Source organism: Syngnathus typhle, linkage group LG6 (assembly GCF_033458585.1).
Source record: "Syngnathus typhle isolate RoL2023-S1 ecotype Sweden linkage group LG6, RoL_Styp_1.0, whole genome shotgun sequence".
NCBI lineage: Eukaryota > Metazoa > Chordata > Actinopteri > Syngnathiformes > Syngnathidae > Syngnathus > Syngnathus typhle.
Window position 1 is genome coordinate 1,364,736 of NC_083743.1, and position 17,418 is coordinate 1,382,153.

General features: G+C 47.6%; 1 protein-coding gene across 1 annotated transcript in view; it reads right to left on the reverse strand.

Moving 5' to 3' along the window:
* LOC133155964 (teneurin-4-like) overlaps positions 1-17,418 on the reverse strand; it is a 96,544-nt gene that overhangs the window by 23,352 nt on the left and 55,774 nt on the right. Inside the window, exons 15-22 of the mRNA XM_061281657.1 lie at positions 13,516-13,662; positions 12,925-13,147; positions 8,446-8,565; positions 6,247-6,508; positions 4,206-4,473; positions 3,736-3,879; positions 2,781-3,030; positions 2,629-2,649 (exon numbers count right to left, since the gene is read on the reverse strand). Coding sequence (XP_061137641.1) covers positions 2,629-2,649; positions 2,781-3,030; positions 3,736-3,879; positions 4,206-4,473; positions 6,247-6,508; positions 8,446-8,565; positions 12,925-13,147; positions 13,516-13,662 — 1,435 coding nt within the window. The remainder of the gene's footprint in view (positions 1-2,628; positions 2,650-2,780; positions 3,031-3,735; positions 3,880-4,205; positions 4,474-6,246; positions 6,509-8,445; positions 8,566-12,924; positions 13,148-13,515; positions 13,663-17,418) is intronic.

Here is a 17,418-nt window from a genome sequence, read left to right on the forward strand (position 1 = left end):
GGACCAGAGTGAGAAAAACAGCAACATTCCAAGACCCAAATATTTAGATAAAACTAAATTGTTAATACGATGCCCCCGCTTGACTAGCACCCCCTGCTGGCAGGGAGGTGCAATTCCCTCAATAGAACTTTTGATTCTGGCATCATTTGCTTGTGTTCTCTTTACAATTAATTGAGCCCACAAACAAAAGGAAGTAGTGCTTTTTTTCCAACGAAAGTCTGCAAGTCACGTTGTGCAGATACCTGGAAATGGACACATCAAGTCGTCCAAAGGCGCACTGAACCTTTGCCTCATTAGTTGCTGAGACAGACTGAAAAGTCAATCGGGCAGCCAGCCATTGTGCCATACATTTTTTTTTCCTAAATGGGGGCCAGTGACCGACCCCGGCTCGGCTTTTCATTCTCTATTTGACCACATGTTGGCCGTCTGGAGTCGTGACCCCGTGATGGAAAATCAATCAGGAGCCCTTTCGGCTGAGACGTGCCGTATCTGCAGACGGCTCTGCAAACGCTCGTACCTTTAAGCTCAATGAATTACGTGCTCATTTTTCCCCGCCGGATAAACCACAATAAACACAACATTGAGTGGAGATGCTTAGTCGGGGAAAATGTACGCCGCGCTGGGCACGCTGGGGATTTTACCATGTCGGTAAACAAGCAAAGCGCCTGCCATAAATGCGGCCAGATTAAGGAAGGCTATATTGAGTACAAACTATGTCCTCCGATTGTAGTCGGTGGGCAAAATCATAAGTTAGCACTTAAAAAATGCAATTACCGTTTTTTTCCGTGTATAGTGCGCAAAATTTTACTAATTTATTGTCCTAAAATCCGGGGTGCGCATTATACATGGGTACAAAAAAAAAAAAAAAAATTTTTTTTTAAATTTTTTTTTTTTTTTTTTTTAAGTCCCAATGATCGTCACACACGCAGGGAGGCAATGGGTCCCATTTTTATAGTCTTTGGTATGGTCTTAACTAGGCTGGATGTAATTTTTTTTGTTGGCGTTGATTTCTCCGACTGCCCGTAAACGCACCACCGCGCTTCGTGCGCGCACGGGACAGCAAACGAGCAGGTGATCGAGCAAGCGTCTGATACGAGAGCATTGCGGTCGCATGGAGCGTGTTTGAAGTGAACAGCAGAGAAGAAAGGCAAAGTGTTGTGAAATAAAATGCACAGAACGGATGCGCAAGACACGTCAGCTATATAAAGAGCGAGAGTTGTTTTCTTCCTATTAGTTTCAATTCACAGTTTAATTAGCAGTTTCAATCAGCAAATAACAAAATGCGTATTACAGGTAATATTTTATTTCACAACACTTTGCCTTGTTCCTTTGGTCTCTGCTGTTCATCCTAAAACACAAAGGCGCTCTTTAAGCAATGCGACAGTGAGCGCCCGGCGCGCTGCGGTTGCGCGACCGCACCAAATTAAGCTCCCTGCGCAGTGCGCACTGAGGTCCACTTAAATTTTAGAAAGTACATCAGGACTTTAAAAATATCTTCTAAATTTCAGCGACGGCTCTGTCACAATAATCGACCAGCCCGGTGCAGTTGGGCGGTCGGCGGCGCGCTACGGTTGAGCGTTCTCTCGCGCGCTCTCTCTCTCGCTCTCTCTCGCTCTTGCACACACGCAAACCGGATATCATACGGAGGCCGCCATTACAGATGCGCAGAACGGATGAGCAAGACACGTCAGCTATATAAAGAGCGAGAGTTCAGTTCTCTACCTAAATCCGTATTACAGGTAATATTTTATTTCACAACACTTTGCCTTGTTCCTTTCTTCTCTGCTGTTCACTTCAAACACGCTCCATGCGCACGGAGCGCGGTGGTGCGTTTACGGGCAGTCGGAGAAATCAACGCCAACAAAAAAAATTACATCCAGCCTAGTTAAGACCATACCAAAGACTATAAAAATGGGACCCATTGCCTCCCTGCGTGTGTGACGATCATTGGGACTTAAAAAAAAAAAAAAAATTAATTTTTTTTTTAAAAAAATTCATAAAAATTGGGTGCGTATTATACATGGGTACAAGCTTTTTTCCAGCATCAGCATGCCATTTTTAGGGGTGCGTACTATACATGGGGGCGCACTATACACGGAAAAAAACGGTAATATTGAAATATTCACGACACATATTTGTTTTTTTTGCTGTGAAATGTTTACCCTACAATGATTTTCATCTTTTATAAATGCTACAAGATGCTAACAACGGTATGTCTAATAGAAAATTTGAAATGACATCCAACTGTCTTTGCACAACTTATATTATCATATCATATATTTATATATATATATTTTTAATAGATTTTTTACATAATTTATTCATTATTATTTGTCGAAAACCTGCTGGTGTCTCTAATATACCCCCTTTGTATTTGAGGAAGCGCTAATTATCCAGAGAAGCAGGAGACGCAGATGCAAAGCAGTGGCGTGTGCGAGATGAAGGCCGGTTTGAAAAAAAATGCAACGCTATCAGCTGTACGAAGACGACAGTAAAGCAGACAGCCACTATCTGCGCACAATGTATAATTTCCACTTTGAAGCCAGCGTCACAATTGGGTTCACAGAGAGGCAAAAGGGAAGGGAGCAAAGGAAGTGGAATCATCTTTTTTGATCCTCTTTGCCTTACCTGTGCCGGAAGTCTTTATTTCTGCCAAGAGTAGCAGACGGAGGGCACAAGACAGACAACAAATGTTAGCTGCTAGTAAAACACTCTTGTTAGCGGGTCGAGTTAATCAACTGGGAATTCATGTCAATGAAGAGAAGATGATTGGCAACAACCTGAGTTCCAGGACGCTGGTGACGTTGCCCGTGGCGTAGATCCGCCGCACGTAGTTGAAGTCGCCCACGTAGAGGCTGCCGTCGGAGGCGCACGCCAGCGCCACGGGGGCCAGCAGCTTGTTCCCGTCGGCCATGCCGTTGCAGCTCGGGCACGAGATGCTGCGGCGCCGGCCGTTGCCCATCACGCTGCCGATGACGGGCGGTTGCTGCGAGATGAAGATGTTTTCCCCGTTGCCCATGTGGAGGATGCCTGGTGGGGGACGGAATTTTCAATTTGGAATGGCGTGAGGATCAACTCAAGTTTCCATGAATTCAAAGAGCTGCTGTTTGAAATGCGCCGCACGTCACGGAGAGCGTGGCGAGTGGTCTGAGCGGAGCAACATTTGGTCTATCAACGAGGACCAGCCAAGCATCCTCCTCCCAGGGCATGATTAAATCTCGCAATGGCTTCGGCGAGCAAGCTGTCGGCAATTAAATTAGGCTTGATTCTAAAAAGGATGGGCACGAACATGACGCGCCGGAGCCAAAGAAGCGAGGGGGCGGGGCCCGGCGCTGCTGGCCACGTCTCGTGGAATCTGCCCGCAGCTTCTCCCACCCCCTCGCGCTCCCTGACTTGGCGTGACGGATCAAAGCTTCCCGAGCACTTTTCCTATCAGCACGCCTCATCTCCTCTGATGAGGCTGTCGCTCGTGACAGGTGACTGCTCCAAACTTTCTTCTCTCTTCATCCACTTTTCAAGAGCCATTTGGCAGGAATGGAAAAATTGACCCCTTGGTTGGCCGGGAAGAAAATGGACAGCGGTAGATCGTGTATAAACATGTAGAAAGTGTGTGTGTGTGTGGCGATTGTACTGTCTCCTGCAGTTTGTGGGCGGCTGTAGGCGGGCAACAAAAAAGGACCCTCCCTCCCCCTCCAGAAAAGAACAATGCAAAAAGGGATTGTGAAGTTGACTCACCGCTCTGTATATTCAAAGCGTGGTGCTTGTCCACGGTCCATCCGCCCAGCTTGGAGGCGGAGCTTTCGTATCCCTGGAGAACGGCCGTCCTCTTCTCCCACAAGATCAGGTCCGGGCATGATTCATACTCAAAACCCACAGACACTAAAAAAAAAAAAAAAAGATAGTAAGGTTAGCGCATTACAACTTGGAAAGCGGGAAGACTCAAAAGAAGCCGGGCTGCGGCACCGCACTGGATCCCACAGGGCGGCCTCCAATTGCTTATAAAAGTGTTTATGTAGCGAAAGAGTTATTTTCCCAATATGGTGGAAAGCCAACCAGTGATTTGTCCCGTAGGAAATAAAGGTAACGATCGGTTCGAGGGTAAAACCATCAAAAAGCTACATTAGCATTCGAGTGCAACTTTAACATGAAAATGTTCAAATGATCCGATGATGTGGTTGAAACAAAACGGACGTTTCCTCACTGACCAAAAGCTTCGGACAGGCCGTAGACCTTCTGGCTGTAGACGTCCGTCTTGTCCCACACAAAGTCGTAGAAGAGGTTGGGCCCCGCCGGGAAGGATTTCCTGAAGAGCCGGCCCTCCACGGCCACCGTGAGGTGCACCTTCATCAGGTTGAAGGGGATGGCCACGTGGGTCAGGGTCACCCTCAGGATGGACTTGTAGCCCGCTGTCCTGCTGCTCAGGTAGCCCAGCTTCATGTCCGTACCCGGTATGGGGATTTCCTCCTGCAGCGTCTGCACGGGAGCAAATAAATAAATACATAAAATATAAATAAATAAAATATTAAAATACAAAACGTTTTTTAAGATTATTTAATAATAAAAACAAATAAATTTAGAATTATTGTTCTAAACAAAGAAATTAAAACGTTTAGCGACACTCTGCCAAAAATTTGCCAATCCTCATCTTCTCTATTCCGTTTCAATTCCCGGCCAGTTTTTGCAAGTGACCGCCTCGAAGCAACACGTGCCCATAAATACTCCCTGGAAATCCATACGGCCTTTTATTTCACAACCAACATGCATTTGTCTTCCCTTCTGGCCGCTGACCAGTGCAGACTGTCACGTATTATTCATAAGCTTTCCTGCAAGGGATCGACGGCATCAATAGGAGGACAATTATAGCGCGGCGACGCGCTGAAGGATTTCATCATTATGGCGCGCTGAATAGTTTCCCGCATTGATTTCATAACAGAAATGTCCTTCATTACAAGCGCTCCGTCCCGCCACCACGACGGCGGCGCCGCTGCCTTGCCCTCGGGCCGGCGCCTTACACGAGCGGGTAATATATGGCGCGTGTCGGGTGGCGCTCACGTTGAAGCTAAAGGTCAACAAGTGCCGCTTTATTCCACTCCGCTCTAATTAAGTCACCTTTGGCCACCCTCGCCCTGCTTTTGCGTACGGCGAGATCTTGCATAACAATTAAAATGGCGAGCTGCCGTAACGCTGGTCAGAGGACACGTCAGTCAGAGGTGCATTTTGCTCGGAGGGCGATTGATCTGCATTGGCCCTCGTGAGGCACGGCGAGCAGAGGGCGGCCCTCCGAAAGGGGAGCGGGCGGAGGCTATAAGAAGACTCATTGCAAATTCACTGAAATGCCATAAATCTCAGCAGGCAAACTGGGAGACGAGATAATTAGATAAGGGCAAAGAGACGCCTGTTAGACACGCCGGCCCGTGCGCTCCATGATGGCGACTTTGTGGGGAAAAGAGGTCAACGCGTAAGCCCGCTTTGTCGCTATTTTCAACAAAATTAAAACGAGATGAAGGAATTTGTTTTTCGCGAGAGCGGAGGAGAAGTCTGGATGGATGGCTTCAGTCTGACCTGTAAACTTCCATTTATTCGCGATCCACCAACAGGTTGACATTGATCCAAATAACAGAAACGGTTGCGATAAAAATGATTTTGAGCTGAAAATAAACATCGAAACTTTTTTTTTTTTTTGGCCATGCTTTGCTCCTTTCAGCAACTTGGCCATTTTTTCATCAACAGAGGTCCACAGCTCAGAAATTATTAAAAAGCGGCCTTGGCTGGCATTACCTTTATTGACTCTTTTGGGCTTGAGCGTTGTACATAATGTCGACGCGCCGCTTTGCCTTGACTGCACGCACCTCGCTCGTGTTTTTCTACAAATTCGAGCTTGAATCCAACGCACGTCATCCGTTTCTCCTCAACACTCACTTGACTGCACAAAAAGCTGGCTTTTCTTCAGGAAGACTATTTTCATTGTCTGATACGCGTCAGGTATAAATTGGTCGACTAAATTAGCCATCAAACTAACAATGACACAGATTTCAGGGTTAAATTATCAACCCGATGCTCGGCTGACATCGCGAACATGTGTAGTCATCTGCGCTCGACACGCTGGAAAGTGGCCAAGTTGCAGAGAAGAGCAATTACGCCCGAGAGACCAGATCACGGCGACGACTATTACGCTTGATGAATAGTCGGCAGAGTCTGCACAAACACACGCACGCGCAGACACACAAATGTTTGAGTCCGAGTCACCTGTATTTCGGGCACCACCGTCCCTCTCTCGGCGCAGGATCCGGCGAAAGCGGTGAGCGGCGCCGGCGACACGGTGGGGCTGGGCCGGGCGAAGCTGCTGAGATCACAACTGGGGATGTCGTTCTCCTCGTGGCGCATGACCACCGTGTCCATGACGAAGAAGCGGCCCCACGGCAGCCACAGGGTGTGCTCCTGCGTGATGAACGGCGCGCGCTCAAAGTGCAGCGCCACCGCGATGCCCCCGTCTGTCACCAAGTCGAAACTGGGAACGCGAGACAAGTCATTTAATTATTTATATTACTAATTAAAGAATTATATTTTATTTTACATAATACTTTCACATTTAGCCGGACATACAGCACACTGAATATTAGGTAAATAAAAAAGTCTCTGACAGCGTCAATCAAAAGCGTTCATTCTCGAAGTGCTCATTGTGCGAGTGCACGCTAGCTAGAAAGCGCCATCGATCCCTCCAATGGATGCAGTCCGCTCCAAAACGACTCTTAAAGCCCCGACGTGCAAACCATCTACTGGGTCGAATTATCGGCTCCGTGCCTTGGGGTGCGCGCGTGCTATCGGACCCGCGTGGTTCTTGTCACTTCCTGCCGAGAGCCAATTTGCACCCGCTCACCTGGAGCCCCCGTGGACATGCTTGTATGCGCAGCGGGAGGTCGCCCTACAGCAAAGTAGCGGCCTGGACATTAAAAGTACAGCTCGGAGACTTGTGGGGTCAGATTTGTGTAACGTCTACGGGAGAGGAGGGGGGGGAGGAGCCTGTGTAGGCAGCGATCGATGCGGGCCTTTGTCAAATATGATATGCGGGAAAGTTTTCTCACTGCAGCTGAAAGTATATTGAGGAACTCATTTAGCAACCAGTTAGTCTTTTCTGTGATTTACTTTTTTGATGAATGCCGGGAAAAAAAAGAAGCAAATGACGTCAGGCGAAGAACCCGCCCCATAACTTTTGTTTACGACAGAAAACTTTGAACGAAGCGGGCCTTGGACAACATCATCGAAATGAGCCCGGACAGCTTTCCCATTTCTAAGTGGCTGAACAGGTGCCTTTCTGATTTCACGCTGCACTGAGCCTGTTTACAGTGATTGCAGGAGGGAATGCTTTGGGAGCGGCCGCCCCGTGTTTACAGGATGGAAAGCATCCAAGATTGAGGACTGTTTACACTTAAGATGCCTCCGAGAGAAGCGTATAGAATTTTTTGCGTGAGGGGAAAAAAAAAAAGACACACGGGGGAGAAGAGATGAAGAAAGCCGGCGTCGCAGAAAGCAAAGAAGAAAGTCAGAGAGGAAACGGCTTCAAGGCCAAAGCAGATTAGAGGCGAGTTGATGATGAGGGATGTCGATGAAAGGCCGGGGAAAAGGATCAAGCGTGTGCGCTTTTTCCAGACACCGCCAAGTGATCATAATGTCAAGTGGGAAGTGGAGCACGGATCGGGACGCAGCGGCTTTCACTCTTCTGAGACAGACGCCAAATGTGGTTCGCCTTGTTTGGATACATGGGCGTCGCTCTGGGAACGCCCCCCAAAGCCATCCATCCTTGATATCCGTTAACTCTCACATCTACGCTTATTTGGAGTTTTATTTGTAATTTATTTATTACTATTTACGTCTTATTATTGTGTTTTGAGGGGTTGTTTAAATGTCATTATCTCTCTCGTATGTATTGATGGATAAGAAAAGGAACATTTTTGTTTGCCAATTTTTTAACAATTTTTAAAAGCGCTATTATTTAATCAAGAAACCGAGGCAGTGAACGCCAAGCTGGTTATTTCCACGTAATCCCGTTGCTAGTTAAACAAACCACCTGCTTACAGACTATATAAATAGTTTTACCAGTGAGAGGATTACTAGTCGTTTACTAGCCGAGCTAACGCGCAGAATAAAAACGAGGCAAATTACGTAAAGGGCGCCTGAAATGAAACGCCTCCGTTAATTCCTCCCCAAAGCGCCGTTGTCGACTAAACAACGTCCATCTGCGCCGCGCCGTCCGAGCTTGCTCGCTTTGAATTGGCGTGTTTGATTTCTTTCCCCCGCCCGCCGCAACTGAAGCGGAACTTACGAGCGCGCACCAGAAGGGCTCTGTTTGATGTGTGTGGGAATTGCGCCCGGCGCTCCCAAATTGGAAAGCGGCAAGCAGATCAATGGCGGCGCTCGTGCGGCGAGAAAAAAAAAGATGCCTCTTACCTTCCGTCTTGTCTGGTGACGGTGTAGCCGAACGAGGGCTTGTTGACGAAGCTGATGTTGACGCCCACCAGCGGCGTTCCGTCCGAGGTCACCACTTGTCCGCGGATGACGCACGCGTGCCTGCGGCGAAAAGGGAAAAGCGACGAGGTCACTACCGGGACGACAAATTGTAGCTCGTGCTTAATGATGCCGTAGAATAATTGTCCCTTCGCAAACGAGGACGAGCGTCTTGAACGAAAGTGGGACGCGGCAAACGTGAGTTTATTGTTGGATGATGCATCAAAAGACAATGAAGGGGATGCGGATCTGATTGCTGGAGGAAACAATTTCGGGCTTTTGTACGGGAGACAATTTTTTTTTTTCTGTTCCAGTTCTAATGCTGGATATTTGTGAGAAGGAAGCCAATCTTTTTTTTGCAGTCGGAAGATTGACGGTGGTTTATGAAAAGAAAAACATGTTACAGAATAAAGGCAATCAAGCAAAACAAAAATAAAACACTTTGCACGTCTCTGAGGGTTTTTTCTTTCATAGCCGAGCTGGAACGATAATGAGATAACGAAGCTTTCCTTTTTGCACTAATCAAAAAATATGCATGACTTATCTTTCTCATTGCGATGGAAAAAGTAAAGAGTGAAGATTTGCAGACTCGTTTGGCCGCTTATCGAAACGTCGAGTCGTCCACCTGGACATCCGTGTCGCCAAATGAGGTGCCCAATCATCTTTCAGTGGCCGACGCAAGGAACAAAATATCTACTGTGCTGAAGTAAATTTATTTCAATGACATTTACCTCCATTGTCAAAACAGGCGTGTTACGATTTCGAGCGGTAATCTTGAGATGACCTCGCGTTGACCTCAGCTTTGATTTCAGGTGCTTTGTTGAAACTAGTTCGGGGAAAAAAAAAAGCTTTTTTTTTTTTTTTTTACACCAAAGTGGGCAATATTCCAAAAATCCCGTCTCCCTTGCTGAATTCCGACTTGGCACCTCCACTCTGGTCAGCCATTGTTTGTGACCATAACAAAACACTCCCTTGACGAAAAGGCTATTTTTAATGGCGGTTTAGGTCTTAAATATTGCCACAGAGCGGAAACAATTAACACCGGCCATGTTAGCGGCCGCCCTCAACATGTCCTTACCAAAGGCAAGATCGTTCACCTCCTACTAGGCCATTCCCCAGGAACCTGCTTCTATGTTAATGAGCCTGGCTCTCCTTCAGCAGACCTTGGCCGTAAACAAGCGAATACGGACGGCTGGCCGTGTTTGCAGACAATTGCCGCCAGAGTTAACCCGCCGTCATCATTCACGCCAGCGGTTTATTTTATTTGAGGAAGCCGATCGTGGCGGGTTTTCTTTCAGGATGCGTCAAAGTGGAACTATCTCCTTTCCCGCCCGCCCGGCCGGCCGAGACGACTCTTCCTCCTCCTCCTCCTCCTTCGTGTCAAGACAAATGATTTAAATATTGACGTTAAACAGAGCCCGGAGAAGGAGACGCTGAGGGTGAAGGATCGGGTGCAAGTCACCGAGGACCTTTTGGGCCTTATCTCCGGTTGGAAAGTTCACAGTGCATATCTGCCAGTGAGGCCACATTAATGAGTGTAAACATGAGCGGCTGCAATTTGGACCGCCGGATTCAAGAACTGCTTCGGGATAATGCAACCCAATGAGTTGCTTTTTGATGTACTCAGTGGAAATGGACAAAACAAACCAAAAATACTGTCTGGAGTTTTTCTTTTTGTGGGTCTACTCATAATGGACATGGCTACCAAAATTCACATTGCTGGGTAAAATGTTTAGGCAGTGCTCGAACTATAAAATGTCCGCTGTGTCTCGCTGGTCCTCGTTGAGTGCATGAGGCATTTTTGTGGGTCATGTTAAACGACCTCTGAGGGTTGATTTTTTTTTTCTAAATAAATTGAGCAAGGGGAAAAACGGCAAATTGGCAATTTATTTGTCCTGACAATAATAACGATGAAGAAATGAAGTCATTTCAAGAAGGTCTCGACAGCGTACAACTCACACAGACGTTGGGCCGGCTTATTACAACGGTGAAAAACGGCATTTTGCTCGCTCCAGCCCGCCGAGAAGAAACACAACAAGTGGCGCTAATGGCCTGACGCTAATAACACCTCTGTTGGCTATCAATCGCTTTCTCTGGCTGTCCCTACTTACTATTCTGTCCGGTATCCGCCAGAAAAAAAATCAAATGTAAACAAGATTAAAAACAGATTAAATTTGACAAAGGTGCCGGAAAGGATTAATGGCCCGGTACAGCACCTTGACTTCATTACCGTCTCCGGTTTTGTTAAGTTTGTCTTTTTGTGGCGTTTCAGTGTCTCCTGTTTACTATTCCATCCGGCGTGCACGGTTGCCGCCGCCGGCCTCGTCGCTCTCTTGTATCGCGTGTCACGCCGGAGCGAGCAAGGAGCTTTTCTGCAGCGGCGGCCGCTTTACCGGGTGACACCTTCTGCAGCTTCTTGCGGTGGCAAACATCAGAGGGCGGCGAGCTCCGACATGTCAACGAGGAAGCGGTTAAGCGGGATCAATGGAAAGCTGATCGGCCGGGCGGCCGTATCAGAAAAGGTGCCGGGAGCCCATCCGAAGGCCCCGAACAGGGCTGTCAGAAGCGCTCGCTTCTGTCGGTGGGAAATCAACACCGGGCATGAATAATAGATTGTCACTGATATTTTTAGGTGAGCCTCCGTTCTCGCGGCTCATCTCTGGGTTCTCTACGTTTGACTTATTTATGGCCGCGGCTTCTGCTATCTCGCGCTGCTACTTTTTTTTTTTTCTCCCCTTGCTCGTCCGGAGAGTGCTTGTTGACAGCCGGAGAAAATTTCAACGGGGTTAGGTGGGGTGCTGTCACTGTTTGGTGTACGCGCGGAACCTTCGGATGGAAGCGCCGCAAACTGGAAACTGCCGTATAAAGGCAAAATAAAAATAAGATAAACACCTAATTGAAAAGGAAGTCGGCCATTTTGGTTCAGGCTTTGTACTTTGACTTGTGAATCGATCCAATTGAATATCCCGGTATTCCTCCAAATGAGCCCTGATCGTAAGTAGGTGACAGGCCTTCCTTTCATATTTTTTTAAGGCAATTCAAAACATTTGTTTGAGTGCCAATGTGTTGCCTTTGTGCTTGGAAAAATGATCCAGCTTGAACTGAGAGACTTTTGAAATACGCGTACAAAGTTGAGCTAAAAATAGTGACGTCTGAAACCATAACCTTTCCCGTCGGAAAATAACAACACGCGGCACTGTTTGTTTTCTTGACACCATTTGAAAAAGAAAAAATGCTAACAGCAAAGTCAAAACAATATGTGATATTGTTGACTTATTTTGCAGTTTTGATGCTGATTTGTCGCAAGTGGAAAACGACGAGTGACTTCCAAAGCGGGATGCAAATAAGGTGACGAGCGATTCAAGATGAAGCGGGAGGGAAACAAAAGGCGGGGTGACAGGGGGAGGAGGGCGAATCTGGCAAGCGCCCGCCTCTGGGAGCAGGCCTCCGATAGATTACAGTAAAAGTAATCACGATACATGAATACGAGACGCCGTCGACGTCGCTCGGACTTTTTTTTTTCCCCGCCTCATTCCACGTTTGTCCATCATCGTCCGTCCGTCATCCGTCAAGCAACGCGCGATCGCTGCCGGCTGCCCATTTCACCCTCCATTACTTCATCCAGCTGCCTTCTTCCTATTCTTCCCCCCCCCAAAAAACACCCCGGTGACACTCGTTCTTGCCGGAGTTATTTATAGCGCAGTTGTCTTAAGTAATAACGTGCTAAATAACTCCGAGAAGGCAATAACGAGCAACGAGCGGGGCTCTTGGCTAATGTTATTTTGCAGCATTTAGTCATCGTACACTTGCAACAATTCATTATCCGCCTATTGGAACCGATTGGAGGCTTTGTTTATTGCATGTAATTGCTTTAAGGTGAATACGAGTGCCTTTGCTCTCGCGTTTTAAAGATCACGCGGCAGGAAAGTCGGCTAACGCTCGGCTTGGAAGGCAACGGGTTTTGCACATTCACATCTCCTGAGATCCAATGAAAGAGCCGCATCGGGATAAAAATGTGCTCACTTTTGAGTGACAATAAATAGAAATGAATTCTATCTTTTTTTAAAACAACAAAAAGGAACATAAAATACAAATAAAATCAGTCTATTATTCAGAAAAATATGTTAAAAAATACATAAAAAAGTCGTTACAAATACATTTAAAATATTAAAGAAAAATAGAGATAATAAAAATATTATGCAGTGACTCAAAATGTAAATAGAAAATAATCATTTAATATACTAAATTAAAAAAACCTATTTATTGCCAGGGGTCAGGCCTTACTAAAAATTTAGAACATTTTATTTTGATGCAGGGCTCGTATCTAAGATCAGGGAATGTTGAATGCGTTGCTAATTAAGTGAGTCAGCGACAAACGCAATGTCAGAGCCGCAAAGGAGCGCGGCAAAGCTTCCCACTCACTTGGCGTCGAAGGGGCTGGCGCCGCCGCGCACCACGTGGGTGCTCTCCCGGCCCACCAGGAAGCGCACACGCTCGTAGAAGCTCTGCGCCTTGCCCTGGTTGCCCGACGACAGCTGCGTCTCCTGGATGATGTCCAGTGGATCCGGCGAGCCCACGCACAGTGACGTGCTGTGACACGTCGCCTGGAGACAGCAGTCTGGATCCATGCAGTCCACCAGGCCGTCTGGCAAGGTCACGACAACCATGAGTAAAAAACTTTTTGTGTGTCTGAGCAATTCACTCCTGTTTTAAATCTGTCACATGGGCCGCAACAGGAGAGCCCGCAATGAGCTGCGCGGCGCAGGAAATCACGTCCCGGCCGAGGAGTGTGTGCCCGTTAGCGCTCGGGGCTGCTTAGAGTGGCGCCGCTCAAACCGGGGGTCCACCGGTCGTGACTCGGATCATCGCGGAATCATTTGGAAGGAATTATTAGCGGTAACATTGAATCCATGGTAGATTGATGCGGGAATAGCAAAATGTTCCTTGCCTTCCTGGACACAAAAAGCCAGCGAACCCCCTACTTTAGCTCATCTTAAATTGTCCGCGCCTTACCGCCATCGTTGTCCTTGACATCACCGCAGGACGTCTCCATGGAGGTGTCGCAGCCGCTGCCTCTCCAGCCCAGCTGGCATACGCAGTACCAGCCGCCGTTACCCAGCGTGCACCTGCCGTTGCCGTTGCACAAACCGGGACAGCCCTCTGCAAAGACAGTGTACGTTTTTTTTCCCCCCCACCAAAAAATTAATCCTGTAGGATGAGTTCCCTTTGTGGCTTTCCACTTTTCGAAATACGACCACACGACAATCTACTGCAATTTTTTGTGCAGACACAGGTGATCCCGGGAAGCCCAGTTTGACTACCGATGAGTTAGCATTTCTATTCATGTTCCCGGCCCTTCCGGATGTTGACGCGCGCGCGCGCACACACAAACACACACTCTCCTCCGTTTTGGGATTGTTCCGTGGCGAGTGCCTGGAGGGGCAAATGTAATGACCCTCCGCTTCAAGTTGATCAATGCGATACACCTTCAGCCAAGCCGCTAATATCCCTTTGCCGTGCCGCCCAATCCTCGCAGTCGATGCCGGAGTAATTACCCGCCTTCACGCAGCATAATGACACACTCACACTCTACTTACTATCATGTTCAAACACACACACTCGCCCACACACACACGATGGACTGCTATTGAAGCCCACCGTATGTCATTATTTACTCATGTCGTTAACGTGGGCTGATAATAAATCAAAAGATCCCGTTCGCATCTCACATCTGTTCCTAATATTTTGGCACGGACCCTCGTCTTTAAGTTGTGCTGACGGGGTGATCAATCAAACACCTGATCCTGTAAACTGGATCAAGTAGATTAAAATGAAATCCATTAAAACGGCATCTTCAAATTTAATGTAGAGTACATTCATTTGGATTTAACAATTTTGAATGCTGTTAAAAAAGAAAAAAATGGATTATGTGTGTGTTCCACCATTGAGAGGAGCCAAAGGCAACAGAAACGCCAGCAGGGAGAACAAGCCAGTGTGTGGGGGTTGTTTTGTTGAGCTAGAAAGCGGGATGCTAACCACGAGGATGTTTATTCAGGAGCATCTCCCCGCAAATGTCTGGTTTGCCGATTATCTGCTCACGAGCGATCGCGATGGTCCCGCGCCAGATATCAAACACGACCGTCTGTCACGCTCTGCGTTGTTCGGAAGGTGCCTTGATAACCGCCGTGCTGAGCTGACCCATTTTGTCAAGCGCGGGGAGCAGCCGAGTTGACGTTTCCTCTTTGAGCTTACATCAAATGGTGGGAAAACGTGCGGGGAGAAATGTGAAAGGGGGTATTTAAGATTTAACTAAAAATAAGTCTTTCCGCCCAATAGGTAGAGCGCTTTTGTATTGAATGCCATTAATGCACTTTCCGAGTGAGTGTCTACGTGCCATTGTTCTGCATGTTTGATAATCAAATACGGCAAAGCTTTTAACCACGTCGTCCGTCCCGCCGAGAAAATCAATTGCGCTTTGGCATTCACTGATTTAAAAAGGCCTCTGCTAAACGATGACGGGCTCCTCAAAAATCAATTTCAATAAAAGGCAGAATAGATAATGTGCTGCGGTCAGAACAAAACAAAAGACAATACGATTTTCTCTTAATTTCCCTGAAGAAAGGTGGCGGCTGCTGGAGGCTACTACTGTTAGAAAATGTCATCATCTATCCTAGACACCAAGATTTCATAAAGTGATATGTTAGAAGCCCTAGGAAGTTGCAGAGAAATGAGATGAGCCCATAGGACGCAGGTGTGAGCTTGTCAACAAAAATGCTAACGTGCTAATGTGAAGTTGTGCTCCTAGCGAGTGCGAGCAAACTTAACAAAAACTCCAACGTGCCAATGTGAAGTTGTGCTACTAGAGAGAAGGCTAGCTGCTTAATCGGCACCGCGAACCACGCCCCCGACCTTTCGACTCGCGGGAAAAGCTTGTACAACACGAGCGAGTGGGTGTGAAGGTGCTAAGTGGAGATGATGACGTGACAAAAGGTGCTTCATGGCGTCGGTCGGCGGGCATTGTTTGTCGGCGCGTTTGCCGCAAAGTTGATGGCAGTCACACAAACGATGATGGACGAAGGAGGACGTGGAAAAGAAAAAAGGAGGAATGCCGTACCTTTCACTACCCTATCCAGATAGTGAGCTTGGGAGATAAAAGACAAGGACAATAGAGTAAGGGAAGGCAGAGTGTTAGTGTGCCACAAAACCAAAAGAAAGCATGCATCGCAAGCAAAAGCGACAAACAACAGCCAACGCGGGGGATGAAAAGGAGCCGTGCGGAATCCCGTCGGACGCCGCCCGCCTCTCTCGCGGGAGCGCTTTCAAAAGACCGATCGATGCGCTCGGGGACCTTTTCATCTTCAAACGCACTTTGGCAGACGGAGGGGTCGAAACGAGACGCCTTGATTGTGACAAGTGATTTCAAATGGTGAGCTTTGGCTTCTTAATGGCCGCCGCCGAGGGATATTCTGTTCGGGACTTCAAAAGGCTCCATCAATAATTAAACATTTACAGACCAGGCTCAAAAACGACAAGGTCTGAGGAAAGGTTCTCCGTTCGTGCACTGTGACTGGCTGAATGTCGTCGCGTCAGTTTGACACGTTCGACCATAACGAATTTTCATGGGTCAGTCTGACCGACCGGATGTTAACTGTCTATAGGTCAAAGTGACCCGCTGCTTGCTGAATCGTAAAAATGTCAACAGATCAATGTAAGGCGCTTTCTGTTCTCGGTATCACTTTCTAATCAGCTTTGAGTTTACCTAAACTAAAAGGCACGCTTCTTCCCAAGTGGCAACGCGGAGCAAACAAGGAAAAGAGAAAAAACGCCAACAAGCTTCTCGAATCGACTCTTGCAATCGAAAGGTTAGCAGTCCTCACTTGGCGGGGCTCCCCCGGAGGGATCACAAAGTCGCCCAAACAAACAGAACTTGCTCCGGTAAAGTTAGAGCGCGCGCCGCTCAACGTTTTCAACAGCAGTAAAGATTGGAGTTGACATCACGATGAAGTCGAAGTTTTGGCTCCGTCCACTCATAATCCTAAACAAACTTAAATTTGTCAAAAATTCTTTGCGGAGGCCCGAGCTCCGAGTCGAGCGGCGCGGATTTTGACAGCGCGCCCTCCGGATAGCCCGACGCTCTTGACGCCGAGCGGCTCTGACAGGCCTGACATTAAATAGCGGCGCGCTAACGAAATGGAAAGGCACCTGTGCCCAGCTGAGCTCCAGTCACCCTTCAACAGCTGTCAATCCTCACAGCGTCCATCATCATCAAACACACAAAATAATTGAAAAATTGCTGCGAGTCAGGCGCAAACGCATGACTCAAAGACAAATAAAACAAATGCAATTCGAAACACAGCTCCGACGGATCCACGGGCCTCATCCGGCAAATAAGCGGCAAATCTCTCTCCTATTAGAGGGCCTCGTCACAAAGACGCCGCACTCCAGTGTAGCGTTTTGTTTAAAATTCCTTGATGACGCCCTAAGTGCAGTTTGAAAAGGGCTTAAGGAGAGCAATTTGAGTCAAGAAGTGGCAGCAAGAAAAGAAAGTGCCCCAGCACGCAGGATTGTTTTTGGGTCGTCGCTCGCCGCGTATGCTCAAATGTTACAATAAATGGGCGGTACAGTGCAGTGAGAGAAGAAACGACAGCAATCTCGTTCAGGCAGAACAACAACAAAATAAGAGTGAGCTTTCCCAGAAAGCCGTTGCTATTCGGACAAAACAAGCAGTGCCAAGGAGAGCAAACACACAGTGAGAGGCGGATCGGGCGGGCGGAAATGAGGAGCAAAGAGGAAGAGGATGAGTCAACTCAAAGGACACCTTAGCACATTCCCACATTAAAATGCATGAAGGCAAGCCTCGGATCCTTGAGTAAACCCGTTCATGCTTTACCGAGTTGCACAAATTCAATTAAGCAT